Source organism: Ceratotherium simum, chromosome 9 (assembly GCF_057802395.1).
Source record: "Ceratotherium simum simum isolate JZ-2026a chromosome 9, ASM5780239v1, whole genome shotgun sequence".
In the NCBI taxonomy this organism is placed as follows: Eukaryota; Metazoa; Chordata; class Mammalia; order Perissodactyla; family Rhinocerotidae; genus Ceratotherium; species Ceratotherium simum.
Window position 1 is genome coordinate 55000016 of NC_141908.1, and position 17801 is coordinate 55017816.

The window sequence follows — 17801 nt, forward strand, 5'->3', positions numbered from 1 at the left end:
ATTAAAGTGCCTTTATTTTTCATGTACTTGAAACCCTCAAGACCAGTGTCTTTTATTACCAATTCACAGAATAATTTTTTTTTTTTTTGATGAGGAAGATTGTCCCTGAGCTAACATCTGTTGCCAATCTTCCTCTTTTTTTTGCTTGAGGAAGATTGTCCCTGAGCTAACATCCGTGCCAATCTTCCTCTACTTTTTGTACGTGGGATGCTGCCACAGCATGGTTTGATGAGCAGTGTGTAGGTCTGCGCCTGGGATCCGAACCTGCAAACTCTGGGCCGCCAAAGCAGAGCATGCGAGCTTAACTACTACACCACCGGGCCAGCCTCCGCAGAACAATTTTTAACATTAATCTTAACCTTCATAATTTTTACTAGTTTCATACATAATTGTTACTTATTACATATTAGACTAAAATACATTGATCATTTGCATCTTATTAAATTGCATTAAATAAGTTTCCATATAACATGATATTGCTATCAATTATCATTTTCATACTTCAAAAATAATTATATGAAAAAAGCATATGCAAATTCAAGTTAAACATCAAGTTCAATTCACTTATTAGAGACCATTATATATCAGCCTCTAAATATCTAGGGTCCTTCCTCTCTTACTCTTGGCTCTCTTTCCAACACATCGGAAGGATGGCCCCACAATAGATACCCATGTGATCAGAGCTGCTGACAGAAAATGGAAGAAACCAAAGAAAAAAATTCTCTCTCTCTCCCCCCCTTTCTTCAGCCTTATCAAGTTAAATTTCTCTTTTACAACCAATCTTCTTGATTCTCTCTCTCCCAGCCTTATTGTGTCAAGAAAACCTGAGAACTGACATATGTAGATGTTTGGTCCTTTTTTGGAGCTAATAATCAATCTGGACACCCACCTATTTACCCACACTCTCATTTAGTCTTCCAATATGATTCATTTACTTACTCTTCAGCTTCCAAATGACAGATTCTCAGAATCTCACAAGTCCATATAACTACTTTTTCCTGTCAATCATTAACTAGCAAAAATATTCATAATGTAGCTTCATCATTAAAATGCTATCTAAAAGCATACTTGTTCCTTAGAGAGTTATTACTTACAACATATAAACATTAATTATTCAGTTCTTAATCTATTAGTTTCATATAAATTAACTTTAAATAAAAGTTAACTTACTATTTTTTTCTTCTGGGATTTTAAATCATCCAGTGCTTCATCTAGAAAACAAGATTTAAATCAAAGCTAAATCAGATATTAAGATACTTAGATACAAGAAAAAAATCATGCCAAATGATATACGTTAAGCAACCACAGGAAAACGTTCTCATTTTAGGATTTCTCACTGAGATGTATAGACAAAAATTACCTCAATCTTTACCCATATATATTTCATATTTTTGCCTATTTTATATAATACAAGCTAAGTAGTGGGAAAACGGACTTTACATAGAATAAAACACTTCCAAATTTAAAAAGATATATATTTTTAAATGTTTTCAGAAACATTACTTTCTATTATTTCTCCTTCCTTTCAACATCTCCTTCCTTTCAACATCTCACCCACATTAACCTCAAAATTAATACCCAAATCTCTTTTTATACTGTGGTAATAAAAATGTTCTCTCTTTGTTTATAAAGAAAGAAGTACATAATATATTTTATTAAAATATTCAACCTTTAAGATATTGAGCACTAATAAAGAAAACCTTTTGAAAACCTATAGTATTATACCTGAGGAGGGACTTGGTAAGGAAGGGGATACTAATTACTTTTCTTCCCCCCCCCCCCCCCAAAGCCCCAGTAGATAGCTGCATGTCATAGTTGCACATCCTTCTAGTTGCTGCACGTGGGACGCGACCCCAGCATGGCGGGAGAAGCAGTGTGTCGGTGCGCGCCCGGGATCTGAACCCCGGCCGCCAGCAGTGGAGCACGCGCACTTAACCACTAAGCCACCGGGCCGGCCCTTTTTTTTTTTTTTTTTAATTTTTTTTTGTTTGTTTGTTTTTGTTTTTTTTTTTGTTTTTTTTTTACTAATTACTTTTCAAAATTAAACTGTTCTAAAGTGTGCCCTGCTTACTTAGGTTGGCATGGTGGAACAGGAAGAATCATTTCAAAGGGTATCATTTGTGAATGTCAATGTCTGTTTTATAAATTTATTTTAGGTTTCTAGTTTTTCTCTAGAAATATTTAAGTGTACAATTGGGAATGCAATTCCAGCTGGAAAGAAGAAAGTCGTAATTTGATTTAAACAATTTATCAAATAGAATTTAAATAACTGTTCTTAATTTTTAATTAAATTTATAAATAAAATTATCTCTTCATTGAAGTTTTGGGGTAGCAAACATCTGAATACTCAATTCAAAGTATATTATTTATGTAAAAGTCCAAAGAAATACAAACTTATAAAAAGATAATTTTACTATAAAACTTTTTTTCAAAATATATTAAGTAGTCTTGAATGTGCTAGCAGACTTATTACTAAAGAGGAAAAAAATCTGCTGACATCTTTAAAAAGAACAATCATTTTTAGTTAGATAAGACCAAGCCAAATATCTATCCTTTAATCCAGAGGTCAGCAAACTTTTTCTGTAAAGGGCCAGACAGTAAATATTTCGGGCTTTATGGGCCAAAAGGTAAAATCAAGTTGGTAATTTTAAAGCAAAAGAGAAAACAAACTCCCACAAACTTTTTATTGACAAAATTCAAATTATGTAATAATAATTGAGTTCAATTTTTTGTGATATAGGTCTACCAATGAAAAGAATGAAATTATTTCCTTTTGGGTGGGGAGAAAATATTTCACTTAATTGAGGTTCAAAGTTAGGGTTCCCTATCATCAAAATTGATTGCAACTGTTAATCTATTAATGTTGATCTGTAATGAGATTTTATGCATTTGATTTTTGAAATTTTTTTTTCACACAGACAGGTACTGCTGTGTGAAAGATCGAAATCAATCCACAAGCACATGATTTTAATTAAGCATGTTCACTGTTTGGAAGACATTTATAGAATTCCTTAGATTCTTGATATTTGCCTTTTATCATGTCATTACATTGCAAATTAATCACTTCCAACTGAAGATTAGTAGAAGCTCTTCAATTGTACAGTTAAGTGGATTTTGAAATATGGAAATTTCCTTTGCACTTGTGTGAGGTTTGGAAAACACTGCTGGAACTGTAGTTTGAGCTCAGATAACATATCTGCTACATTGTGTGGGAATGGAGATCTTGCTTCTTGTTTTAACTTTTCATAGCACTTTTTAAAAAATTCATTTTTGTCATTACAATGTTGTTTGTTTTCTAAATAACTTGACGGCAGTATAGGTTTCCCATTGTTTTGTCTTGCAATCCTAGGCTGAATTCATTAAGAACCATCCTCAAGTCTGCAACAAAAGCTAATTTCCAAAGCCAGTCAGTATTCAATCACAGTGGTTGAAGGTGGTTCTTCTCACTCAGAATAATTTTAGTCTGAGCTCTGAGCTCAAAATGTCACAATAAAACTTGATCACTGCTAAGCCATCACACTTCTGTGTGGCAAGGCAGGTCAAGATATTCAACTTCTGTTTCTGATAAAAGTTCACATAACTGATGATGGTTAAGTCCATGAGAGCAAATGAAGTTCCCCGTTAACACTACTAGTTCAAGCACACGATAGGTTCAATACGCTCTGCAAAGTACCTGCTGTTGAATAACACGGTGAATAACTGTTGGATTTAAACACCTTACAGTCTCATGAACTTCGAAAATTAATCCAACTAAGCCTTTTTCTGCTTCACATCTATTTTTACCACCAATAGTTGTAACACATCTTAGCAGATTTCACTTCAGGTTGTATTGAATTAGGGTTTTTTCAACTTCTTTGAAAATATTCTCTCCTGGAGTTGTTCTACACATTATATTTATAGAGGCTAATTCTTCAGCCACTTCAAGCTCAGTACTGACTCCTCAAATAAACTAAATAAATTGAGTGGTATCAGTAACATCTGTCAACTCATCAAGAGCCAAGGAAGATCCCTTGAAATCATTTGCCTTGTTTTTAAATTGACTATGTTGCTTCCAATGTTCTCAATTTTTTAAGCCATTGTTCTTGCCAAAAGGCTACTACTCAAGCAAGTATATTTTCTCTGAACAAAAACTTCAGCTGCTGCAGTTAAATGCAATTAACTCACCATTGGTAAATGGCTTTCTTTGCTTGACAAATAAGCCACTGAGAAACTTACTCTGGTTGAAGCTCCATTTCCACTTTTTTATTTTTGTACGAAGAAATTCTGCTATAATGAGATATTCCATTTTAAATGTTCTAATTTTTCTGAGCATTGCTTTTTTTGTGAGTTAGGAATATCATGTTGAGTGCTTAGTATGGTAATGTCAATGTATAGTTGTATTCTTTTAGCACAGCTATAATGTCATTGCATAATAAACAAAATATTTTGCATTTTGATAAGAGTAGTCCACACTCCATTGCACCCTAAAAGTGCAACATTCAAAGTCCAATTTTCTCTTCTTTTCTTGTTTTTACATGATGAATATGCACTGGTAATAAAAAATAAATAAAATTGTCTCAATACAGCAACACACGTGGCACCTGAAATGCTGTCAAGTCATAAATGTGTCACTGTGATTTGTTGTGCATCTTGCAAGTCTGAAGTGTTGAGAGCACCACATACACTCTGTCTCAGCTACTCAACTCTGCCATTACAGAATGAAAGCAGCTATAGACAACGTGTAAATAAATGGGCCTGGCTATGTTTCAATAAAAACAGAAATTTGAATTTTATACAAATTTAATATGTCACAAAATATTATTCTTTTGAATTTTTTCAATGATTTAAAAATGTAAGAGCTATTCTTAGATCACGAGCTGTACAAGGTGTTTGGAAGGACTCGGCTCACAAGCTGTAGTTTGCCAACCCTTACTTTAATCTATACTAGGTCCAACTTGTAAAACAAAGGAAATAAAACTAATAGAAAACAAAAAGTAAGGACAAATAGCTTCAGGCTTAAATATATATATACATCTATATATACACACACATACACACACACACACACACACACATATATAGTACCTGACTTTATGCTAAAAAAAAAATGTGTAAGACTACAAGACAATCTTTTATGAAGTCTATTTTAGGTGTACATACAATTCAAATAAATTAGTAAAATTTTTTTAAGTGAAAGGATCCCTGAAATAAATTTTTAAAGCAAAAATCCCATGTAATAGCCATGTCCTGACGTACCTACTTGTAAGTTAAAATATTCACGCATTTGATTTCCTCAGAGAAGTTTACCAAGTACTCTTAAAATAAGATTTCTCATATTTTTCACTATTTTGTTAGTTCCACAAAGTCAGAGAGCATATTTTTTTTAAATTTCTTCCTGTACTCCCAGTATCTACTAAATTACTAAATATCACTGGAAACAATACCATAAGCTCAATTTCCTTAATCTGACAAAGAGTACCAGTATTTTTTAAAACCACAGCAAACATCATACTTTATGGTAAAAATTAAAAGCTTTTCCACTGAAATCAGTAACTAGACAAGTATATTTGCTCTTTCCATTTCAATTCAATATTATACTGGGTCCTAATCCACTAAATAAGGCAAGAAAAATTTTTAAGGCAAGAAAAATAAAAAAGAATAATGATTGGAAAAGAACAATCAGTACCATCAGCCCATATGTGTATAACCCATTGCAATTTTTATATGCTTTTACAAATAGTTTCATTTAATATGTGTAATAGCCCTGCCAAAACAAAATATTTCTGTTTCCATTTTATAAATTAGGAAACTGAGGTTCAGAGAATTTAAATTTGTTAGTAGGACAAAAAGATGGCCAGCGTGGCTGGAGCAAAAGACAAAAAAAGGAGAGTGAAAGGAGATAAAGTTAGGAAAATGAGCATAAGTCAGAACGCTGAGGTAAAAAACCAGATTTTACTCTGATTGCAATGGAAAGCCAATAGGGAATTTTAAGCATAAGAGACATAAGATCTGATTTATACCTTAAAAACAGTCTAGTTAGGAAGCCACTGCAGTAGTGCAAGCAAGAGATGACGGTGACCTGAATTAGAATTGTAATAGTAGTAAAGAAAGTTAGAAGTGGTCAGATTCAAGATAATTTGTGAGGTAAAGATGATTAGGACTTTGAAGGAGAGAGAGATATGCATGGTAGATTAAAGGGAGTGTGGAGTCAGGACAGAGTTTTTTGCCCCAGATGATTGTATTGAGGCAGGATTATCTAAAGGACAATCCAATAGAAACAGATGATGCAAAAGAGAAGATAACTGCAGGAAGGGATAACTGCAAAAGCAAAGTTCTTGAGATGGCCAGAGTATCTAGAATCCAGAGCATAAACGGAGGGCTTAGCCACAGATAGGATCCAGGCCAGTCTTTCAGAATACCATGAAGGATGACAACATACTGAGTAACACATGGAGTTAATTTGATGTATTTGGTGCTGGAGGTCGTGCTCACCTGTTTACATCTATTTTCTCCAGAAAGTGAGACAAACAGGTGAGAGTGGCCAGGTAGATTTTGTGGGGTTTTGTTTGTTTGTGGCTTTTGAATTTTTTTTGGTTGGTTGCTTTTATTTTGGTTTGGTTTTTGGTAGGGAGGCAGGTATTAGTGATCTGAGGAGAAACACAATTTCAAACAATGCTCTCAAAGAGAAAAAAGTGAATTTACTAGGGAACTATAAAACAGAACTGTGTAGCAATGTTGAGTACACATCTGATATTTGCAATCATAGACTTAAATAAGTCTGGTTAGTAAATAAGTCTGGTCAGCATGCTATATAATCTTCTAACAAATTTAGCTTTTCTGATGCAGGCATAGATTAAGCATAAAAATGTTTTTAACCAGGATAAGGTTTTGCCAGTCAAAGATTAAGCATTTAATTATATTTAAACAAGGTACAGTTTGCAAGACAAGTAGGATAGTAAAGAGGGACAAAGGAGTCAATGGTGTCTGCAAGAGATGGTCTTCGGGCCAGACCATAGAACCTAAACTGGGTAGAAGACAAGTCATAAGCAGCGATGGCAGTTTGAAAGTCATATATCTGTATGAACCTTATTTGGATCTTGAGTCAAACAAACAAAATATTTTTTAAAGCAAATGACATTTATGAGATAATTGGAAATTCAGTATTTTTATATTTAGTATTTTACAGTATTAATAATTCTTTTTTAGGTATGATAATATATTATGTTCATATATTTTTTAAAGTCTGTTATGGAAAGATATAGCTGGGATATACTTCAAAATAATACAGGAGGTGGAGAAGTGAGTAGGGGTAAAAATGAAACAAGATTGACCATGAATTGATGATTATTTAGGTTGTGTGATAGGCATATGAGGATTCATCACACTATTCAGTCTACTTCTGTATATGTTTAAAATTTTCTAAAATGACAAGTTAAAATAAGAAGTCACATATAAAGTTCATTTTAAATGAAATTTGCATATCTTTAATTATAACTCATAATTTTAAGATCTGAAAATCTTTAAAATCTGCACATATACAGAACAAATACAGAAGGAGATTACATCATAATTTGCACATTTCAATAAAAACAAAAGCCTAGGGGCTGTGAGGTTAAAGAGAATGGTGCAATTAATAGAACAAATCAAAAGATGTGTAACTACATTTTATTCCATAATAACATAAGTTTTTTATAAAGATTAATTTAAAAAATATTTCTCTTGATTTAAAGAAATGAATTGTTTTGTGTAAAAAAAATTCTAAATGAATAAGACAGAAATAACAAATGAAAAATAGAATCATCTTGATCATTCATAACCCTTCTTATGCTTTACAGTAAACAACTCTTCAATATTTACCATGATGTCATTTCAATATAGCATTTCACAATCTGCCATTCAATTACAAACCAATGCACTATAAGATGGGTTTTTTAAATGTGTTTATAAAAACTTAGAAATTAAACTTACTATTTCTTTCTGTTCTCTTGGAAAAGAAGAAAATAAGCACTGTTCTTATGCTCCAGATGCTACAGAGGAAGCAAAATTCAGAAACAAAAACCATCATTAGGATAAGTGAATAAGAAGGCATATAAAACGAAAACAAATACACATTTCCAATTAGAGTTAGGTACATTGTTTCCATTTATATTTTGAAAATCAAAAAGTACTCCTTTCAGAGACCCTCAGAAGTCTACCTGTGCTTTCAAAGGAGGAGTTCTCACTCTAAAATCCATGGACTTTCTGAGGGTCCCTCTGAATCGCAAAATCGCCTTTGTAGGCATAATTGCATTTCTTTGCACACAGCATTGCTTTCATCAATGTCAAAGGGGTCTCTGAACCCTTCAAAGATTAAGAACAAATTATAGAATCCCTTCTTACTAAGTAAGTATCAACTCCAAAAATTTGTCTATTCCCATGCATTAAAGGAAAAGGAGGTTTTACAAATCCAAAGCATTATACAAATGTACGTTGCTTCCCTATTATTTAACATTGGAGAGCTCTCTCTCCACTAAATAGAATAAGCTATCTGGAGGAAAAGAAAAAAAACCTTACCTTCAAATAAATACTTGATAAGTAAACTTAGCTAAACACTTCCTTCCAAAGATTTTATGAGGATAATTCTTCAGGCTTTGCAATAGTAAGATATCAAACGATATTAAAAGATGTAAAGAAAATCAAAGAATGATCCTAATCCCAAGCTAATCACATAGCAAATATCTCTTTCTCCAGAGAACATAGCACAATAAGTATCAAAACATTATTCATCTTATAAAAGAAATACATTATATTTGAATATAAATTCAGATAATAAGTATGAAAATTAGTTCTTCACTGAAATATATCATTTCTATTCTTGGGAGTCAGCCTGTAAGGTAATCACCAGTGAACCCTGTCTCCCAGTATTCACACCTTTGTATGGTCCTCTCTCACCAGTGTCGGTCTGTGTGACCAATAGCATGTGGCAGAAGTGATAGTATGTCGCTTCAAGATTAGGTTATAAAAGACTGCAGCTTCCATCTTGGGCCTCCTCTTCCACTTGCTATCTTTCTCTCTCTTGGATTACTCGGTCTGAGAGAAGCCAGCTACAATGACATGAGGACATTCAGGGAATTCTACAGAAAGGCCCATGTGGTGAGGAAAAGAGGTCTCTGGCAAACAGCCAGTGAGGAGCTGAGGCCTGCCAGCAACTACATGTGTGAGCTTAGATGTAATACTCCAGCCTTAGTTAAGCCTCGAGATGACTGTAGCCTCAGCCAATAGCTTAACTGCAATTTACATATGAATAAAAGACCCTGAGCCAGAACCACCCAACTAAGCTGCTCCTACATTCCTGCCCCTCGGGAACTGTGAAAGATAATAAACATTTATTGTTTTAAGCTACTAAGTTCTGGGGCATTTTGTTATACAGCAAGAGATAACTAATACATGCTTCTTATATTGTGATGATTTATTTTTAGCATATGAAAACACCCAATAACCAGCACCAGATTGCTATATGGTACTTGGACAACTACCTAAGCACTAAAAAAACACTGCGCGTTGTCCTTATCAAGGGAAGGGAGATGAGAGAAGAAGTCAAACATTCTGCTCATAACCCTCAAGGATCCTACAACGGTAGAAAAGTCCCATACTATTTCTCCACTGCAAAACCACCAAAACAGTGGCAAGCCGAGAGAGATGATTTAGCAAAACAGTACAGGGGAGGAAAACTGAGAACACAAGAGAAAGAATTGCAGAGATTGTGACTAGAATTCTGTAGGACATCAGTAAATTTTCTTAAGTGAGTAGATACTTTTTTTAAAAGTGTATATAATTTTCAAAGGGTAAAAACTACAATAATTGAAATATACTCCCTTTCTTCAAAATAAAACTCACTAATTCCCCTTTGTGAACAATGAATTCTCCTCTTTGTTTTTATCAGAACTACTGCTGGAGAAAATGAGCTATCAAACAATACACATTTCCATGTGTCAAGTCTTCAAGACTTTAAAAGGTAGAACATAGGGCCGGCCCCGTGGCTTAGCGGTTAAGTGCGAGCGCTCTGCTGCCGGCAGCCCGGGCTCAGGTCCCGGGCGCGCACCAACGCACCGCTTCTCCGGCCATGCTGAGGCCGCGTCCCACATGCAGCAACTAGAAGGATGTGCAACTATGACATACAACTATCTACTGGGGCTTTGGAGGAAAAATAAATAAATAAAATTATTAAAAAAAAAGGTAGAACATATAGAATTAGTTATTCTTTAAGGCTAAATTAAATACAATTCTTTTGTAGTTTTAAAATAAAATTTAGAAAAAGAATTAAAGTACTTCAGGAATCTACATTCTAGTTATCCCAACAAAAGTTTTGCTCTCCCAATAATTAAATATAATTTATGAAAATACAGCAACTTGTTTGGGGGAGATATTCAAGATACTATCACTGACTCCTACTTTGAGAATAGTGGCATAATCTCCATTTCCTCCTCCTCATCTTAGAAATCATCCAAACAAAAAAGAGAACAAAAACAAAAACATAAATTTCTTTTCTGATAAAATTAAGATAGAGCTAAAAAACACAACACTCAAAATATGTGGAAGGGCTCCCAAAAGCAATGAAGATCATGCAGGGGCTCAAAAGAGTGGAAGCAGAGAAGGAAAACCGCTTATCTCACAAAGAGGTAGCAAGATAAACTTCTCAAAGTATAAAGTCTAAAACCCATATTTATAATAATGAGAATAAGACACACATGCTACAGGCAGAAACTCCTCAGTTTGGTTCCAACAACGAAACAGGGAAGGCAGAGTTCAAAGAGAAATAATTCAGAAATGCCTTATTTACAAAGAACATTCTACTTCTATGGCAGCAGGAGAGAAAAGAAGTTTTCTATTATGAAAAAATACTTTAGCCTAATACACCCTATTGGCTGGGGAAAGATAAAAGCTGAACAAACTAATACACTAAATCCTGGATCATAAGGAAAATTTTAGACAGCCTGGAATGTAGGAAGACAAGCCTCCATACTCTCACAAACTTCCTACAAATAACTGGGCCAAAGTAAAGTAAACATACCACATAGAGATTTTTTTGGTTATAAAAGCAAAATACAAAAGTATGTTTCAAAACTTAGACCAATGTCTTTCATCTCAATAAACATAAGTGAGCTAAATCCACCAGAGCAAAAGAAAAAGACTTTCAGACTGGATCATAAAAGAAACCCCAACTCTATAATGTAAACTGACATCCAAGTGGTTTTGAAGGTTGAAAATAAAACAATGGGCAAAAGTATACTAAGCAAATACAGACAAAACAAGGGTTCTGATCTTAACACTCCACAAGGTTGAACTCAAGACCCCTCTAAAAACGCTTTTTTAAAAAAAGAAGGTCATTTTATAATGTTAAGAAGGATGTGGTTCCTTTCCAACACACAGTGCTGGAGTAATTAGGCATCAATGGGCAAAAAAAACCCAGAATCTCAACACGAACCTCACACCTTATATAAAGATTAACTCAAAATGGATTATGAACTTAAATGTAAAATATTAGAAGAAAAAAAGCATTAAAAAAAGCAAAGAAGAAAATCTTCAGGACTTATAGCTAGGGAGGCGTTCTTGACAACAAAAGCACAACCCAGAAAAGGAAAAATTAATAAACGTTGCTCTACGAAAGACGTTATTAAGAGGATGAAAAGACAAATTGTAAACTGGGAAAAAATATTTGCAAACCATATATCCAACAAAGGACTTGTATCTACAATATATAAAGAACTCTCAAATCCAACAGAAAAAAGATTAATAATCCAATTAGAAAATTAGAAGATATGAACAGACATTTCACTGAAGAGGAGATATAGATGGCAAATAAACACATGAAAAGATGTTCAACATCATTAGCCATTAGGGAAGTGTAAATTAAAACCACAATGAGATATCACTACACACCTATCAGAATGATCAAAATAGAAAACAGTGATAATACCAAATGCTGACTAGAATGCAAAGAAACTAGATCACTCACACATAACTAATAGAAATGTAAAATAGTACATCTACTCTGAAAAAAAGTTTAGCAGTTTCTTATAAAACTAAACATGTACTTACCCAGAAATTACACTCTTGGGCATATACCCTGGAGAAATTAAAACTAATGTTCAGACAAAAACCTGTACATAAATGTTCAGAGCAGCCTTATTTGTAATAGCCAAAAACTGGAAACTATTTAAATGTCCTTCAATACGTGTATGGTTAAACAAACTTGGGATATTAATACCATGGAATACTACTCAGCAATAAAAAGGAACTAGTGATACACTTAAGATCTTGGATGGATCTCAAGAATATGCTGAGCGAAAAGTGCCAACTTCAAAAGGTTATATACCATGTGATCCCATTTTATAACATTCTTGAAATAACAAAATTATAGAGGTGGAAAACAGATTAGTGCGGGGCAGGGATTAGAAATGGAGCAGTTGGACAAGGGTTGGTATGACTACAAAAGGGTAGCAAAAAGGAGCCTTATGGTTTTGGAACAGTTCTAGATCTGAATTGTGGGGTAGTTACATGAAGCTACACATGGGATAAAATTGCATAGAAATATAAAACACACATACAAATGAGTGTATGTAAAACTGGTAAAATCGGAATAGGTTCTGTGAATTGAACCAATGTCAATTTCCTGGCTGTAAATCTCAAATAAACAATCTAACAATGCACCTAAAGGAACTGGAAAAAGAAGAACAAACAAAGCCCAAAATCAGTAGAAGAAAGGAAATAATAAAAATCAGAGCAGAAATAAATGAAATGGAGACCAAAAAAACAATAGAAAAAATTAATAAAACCAAGAGCTGGTTCTTTGAAAAGATCAACAAAATGGACAAACCTTTAGCTAGACTCACCAAGAAAAAAAGAGAGAAGGCACAAATAAGTAAAATCAGAAATGAAAGAGGAGAGGTTACAACAGACACCTCAGAAATACAAAAGACTGGGCCGGCCCTGTGGCTTGGTGGTTGAGTGCGCGCGCTGCGATGCTGGCGGCCTGGGTTCGGATCCCTGGTGCGCATCGGAGCGCCGCTTCTCTGTCCATCCTGGGGCCGAGTCCCACATACAGCGGCTGGAAGGGTGTGCAACTATGACATACAACTATCTGCTGGGGCTTTGGGGGCAAAAAATAAAATAAAATAAAAAATCTTAAAAAAAAAAAAAAAGAAATACAAAAGATTATAAGAGAATACTATGAAAAACTATATGCCAACCAATTCGACAATCTGGAAGAAATGGATAAATTCTTAGAATCATACAACCTTCCAAAACTGGATCAAGAAGACGTAGAGAATTTGAATAGACCAATCACCAGTAAGGAGATCGAAACAGTAATCAAAAACCTCCCCAAAAATAAAAGTCCAGGACCAGACGGCTTCCCTGGTGAATTCTACCAAACATTCAAAGAAGACTTAATACCTATCCTTCTCAAACTCTTCCAAAAAATTGAGGAGGGGGGAAGCTCCCTAACTCATTCTACGAACCTGACATTACCCTGATACCAAAACCAGACAAGGACAACACAAAAAGAAAATTACAGGCCAATATCACTGATGAACATCAATGCGAAAATCCTCAACAAAATACTAGCAAATCGCATACAACAATACGTTAAAAGATTATACACCATGATCAAGTGGGATTTATTCCAGGTATGCAGGGATGGTTTAACATTCGCAAATCAATCAACGTAATACACCACATTAATAAAATGAAGAACAAAAATCACATGATCATCTCAATAGATGCAGAGAAAGCATTTGACAAGATCCAGCATCCATTTATGAAAAAAACTCAGAAGAAAATGGGTATAGAACGAAAGTACCCCAACATAATAAAGACCATATATGAGAAACCCACAGCTAATATTATCCTCAATGGTGAAAAACTGAAAGCTATCCCTCTAAGAACAGGAACCAGACAAGGATGCCCACTGTCACCACTCCTATTTAACATAGTATTGGAAGTCCTAGCCAGAGCAATCAGGCAAGAGAAAGAAATAAAAGGGATCCAAATTGGAAAGGAAGAAGTGAAACTGTCACTATTTGCAGATGACATGATTTTATATATAGAAAACCCTAAAGAATCCACCAGAAAACTTTTAGAAGTAATAAACGAATATGGTAAAGTTGCAGGATACAAAATCAACATACAAAAATCAGTTGCATTTCTGTACACTAACAACGAAGTAGCAGAAAGAGAAATTAAGAATACCATCCCATTTACAATTGCAACAAAAAGAATTAAATACCTAGGAATAAACTTAACCAAAGAGGTGAAAGATCTGTACACCGAAAACTATAAAACATTGCTGAAAGAAATTGAAGAAGACACAAAGAAATGGAAAGATATTCCATGCTCTTGGATTTGAAGAATTAACATAGTTAAGATGTCCATACTTCCTAAAGCCATCTATAGATTCAATGCAATCCCTATCAAAGTTCCAACAACATTTTTCACAGAAATAGAACAAAGAATCCTAAAATTTATATGGAACAACAAAAGACCCTGAATAGCTAAAGGAATCCTGAGAAAAAAGAACAAAGCTGGAGGTATCACACTCCCTGATTTCAAAATATACTACAAAGCTATAGTAACCAAAACAGCATGGTACTGGCACAAAAACAGACACACATATCAGTGGAATAGAATCGAAAGCCCAGAAATAAACCCACACATCTATGGACAGCTAATCTTTGACAAAGGAGCCAAGAACATACAATGGGGAAAAGAAAGTCTCTTCAACAAATGGTGTTGGGAAAACTGGATAGCCATATGCAAAAAAATGAAAGTAGATCCTTACCTTACACCATACACAAAAATTAACTCCAAATGGATTAAAGACTTGAATGTAAGACCTGAAACTGTGAAAGTTCTAGAAGAAAACATAGGCAGTACGCTCTTCGACATCGGTCTTAGCAACATCTTTTCAAACACCACATATGACCGGGCAAGAGAAACAATAGAAAAAATAAACAAATGGGACTACATCAAACTAAAAAGCTTCTGCACAGCAAAGGAAACCATCAACAAAACGAAAAGACAACCTAACAATTGGGAGAAGATATTTGCAAACCATACATCTGATAAGGGCTTAATCTCCAAAATATATAAAGAACTCATGCATCTCAACAACAAAAACTACCAACCCAATTAAAAAATGGGCAAAAGACCTGAACAGACATTTCTCCAAAGAAGATATACAGATGGCCAACAGACACATGAAAAGATGTTCAAAATCACTAATTATCAGGGAAATGCAAATCAAAACTACAATGAGATATCACCTCACGCCCGTCAGAATGGCTATAATTAACAAGACAGGAAACAACATGTGTTGGAGAGGATGTGGAGAGAAGGGAACTCTCATACACTGCTGGTGGGAGTGCAAACTGGTGCAGCCACTATGGAAAACAGTATGGAGATTCCTCAAAAATCAATGATAGAACTACCATATGATCCAGCTATTCCACTGTTGGGTATTTATCCAAAGAACTTGAAAACACCAATTTGCAAAGGTACATGCACCCCTGTGTTCATTGCAGCCTTATTCACGATAGCCAAGACTTGGAAGCAACCTAAGTGCCCATCAAGGGACGAATGGATAAAGAAGCTGTGGTATATATACACAATGGAATACTACTCAGCCATAAGAAACGACGAAATCCAGCCATTTGTGACAACATGGATGGACATTGAGGGTATAATGCAAAGTGAAATAAGTCAGAGGGAGAAGGTCAAATACTGTATGATTTCCTTCATTAAGTAGTAGATAGTGACAACAATGGACGGATACATAGGGACAGAGATTGGATTGGTGGTTGCCAGAGGGGGGGGGGAGGGAGGAGGGTGAAAGGGATAATTCGGTGCATGTGTGTGGTGATGGGTTGTAATTAGTATTTTGGTGGTGAACATGATGTGGTCCATGCAGAAATAGAAGTACAATGATGTACACCTGAAATTTTTACAATGTTATAAACCAATGTTACTGCAATAAACAAAAAATTAAAAAAAAAAAAAAAAATTTCCTGGCTGTGATATTTTACTATAGTCACGCAAGATATTACCATTGGGGAAGGCTGGGTGAAGGGTGCACGGGGCCTGTTTACTTCCTATGAATCTATAATTATTTCAAAATAAAAAAGTGTTTTATTTAAGGAATGTGTTTACAATGGAGATATAATAGTTAGGAATATCTATTCATCAAACACCAAAGCATCAACATTCATAAAGTAAAACCAAAGAAAATATAGGAAGAAGTAGAAATATATCATTATTAGGATACAGAAGACCTATATAACATAATGAGGTAGTTCTCATTGATAATATTAAACTCTGTGTACCTGAAAAAAAAAAAAAATACATGTTCAAGTCTTCATGAAACACAATAACTGAACAAATAGCATGCCACCAAAAAAAGCCTCAGTAAATTCAAAGAAGTAGAAATATTATTAAACAGTATTCTCTGAAAGCAATACAATAGAACTAGAAATAGCAACTAAGCCGAAAAACAAACATACAAACACACATTTGCCATCTGGAAATAACTTTTAGATTACAAAAACAAAACAAACAAAAATTTATGATATCTATAAAACAACCAAAGTAAATCACTACATATCAAGATCTGTGAGATAAAACTAAAGCTGTGGTCAGAAAATATCACGGCCTCAAATACACATACAATGTATTGTGTTAATAAGTAAGAATGAAAACAAATGTATTAAGCAACCAATTTAAGTTACAAGAATAAAAGAAGCCTAAGAAAAGAAAAAAAGAATTAATAAAAATAAGTAATTTTTTAAAAGCTGGTTCAAAGGGTATGTAAACAGCTAATAAAAACAATCAAAAAAGAATGTACAAAGATACAAAATAAAAATAAGGAAGCAATGATCATAGATACAAAGAAAATTTTAAAAATCAATGAGACAATGACTACTACTATTACAACGCTATGCAAATACACTATTTTTAAAGTGTAGAATAGGTAATTTATATATATATATTTAATTTTTAATAAAACTACCTTGGAAGAGACAGAAAACCTAACAGATTAACTACTATTGAATTTTAAAAGTTGTTAAGAGCTACCCTCTATAAAGAGCACCAAGTCCAAAAGCTTTCGAAAGGAATACTACCAAACCTGTAAAGGACAGATAATGCCAGTACTATTTAAACTGTTCCAGAGCATTGAAAAATAAAGAAAAGTTTTCAGATGTTTTTATAAAATGATTACAAGTGTGAAAGTAGAAATTTTCCTGGAATTCAAGATTTCAATATTGAAATTCAATATTTAATAGAATTCATCACATCAAGAGACATAAGATGAAAAATCATACAGCTATATCCATGGATGACAGAACAGTACTTAACAAAATTCAATAATCTTTCTTGACTTAAAAGAAAACTAAATGAAATATGAATGGTTAGAAAATTCCTTAACATGATAAAATATATCTGTCTCAATCCAAAAGTCAGAATAATGCCCAATGGGAAACAGAAGTACTCCCAAGGAAAAAGTCAAGGATGTCCACTATTTTCTCTATAACTTAACATTGTCCTGAAGGTATTAGCCAACACAATTAGCCAAGAAGAAAAATATCAGACAAAAAATCTGAAAGAAGGTGTTAAATTTATTGCTATTTACAAATGATATCAATGCATACTTGGAAATTCTCAAAAGAATCAACTGAAAAACTTACTAGAAACAAGACAATTACTGTGGTTGAATATAAAATTAGTACAGAAAATCAGTAAGTTCATATATACAATCAATTCCAAGACATATTAAAAACTCTTTCCTTTTT

At 33.9% G+C, this 17801-nt stretch overlaps 1 protein-coding gene across 4 annotated transcripts in view; it reads right to left on the bottom strand.

Moving 5' to 3' along the window:
• The window catches only part of LNPK (lunapark, ER junction formation factor), a 79014-nt gene that overhangs the window by 45673 nt on the left and 15540 nt on the right, over positions 1-17801 (bottom strand). For all 4 annotated transcript variants that reach the window (XM_087435413.1, XM_087435414.1, XM_004426649.3 and 1 more), the window contains exons 5-6: positions 7948-8006; positions 1171-1211 (exon numbers count right to left, since the gene is read on the bottom strand). In XM_087435413.1, the coding sequence (XP_087291539.1) occupies positions 1171-1211; positions 7948-8006 (100 nt within the window). The remainder of the gene's footprint in view (positions 1-1170; positions 1212-7947; positions 8007-17801) is intronic.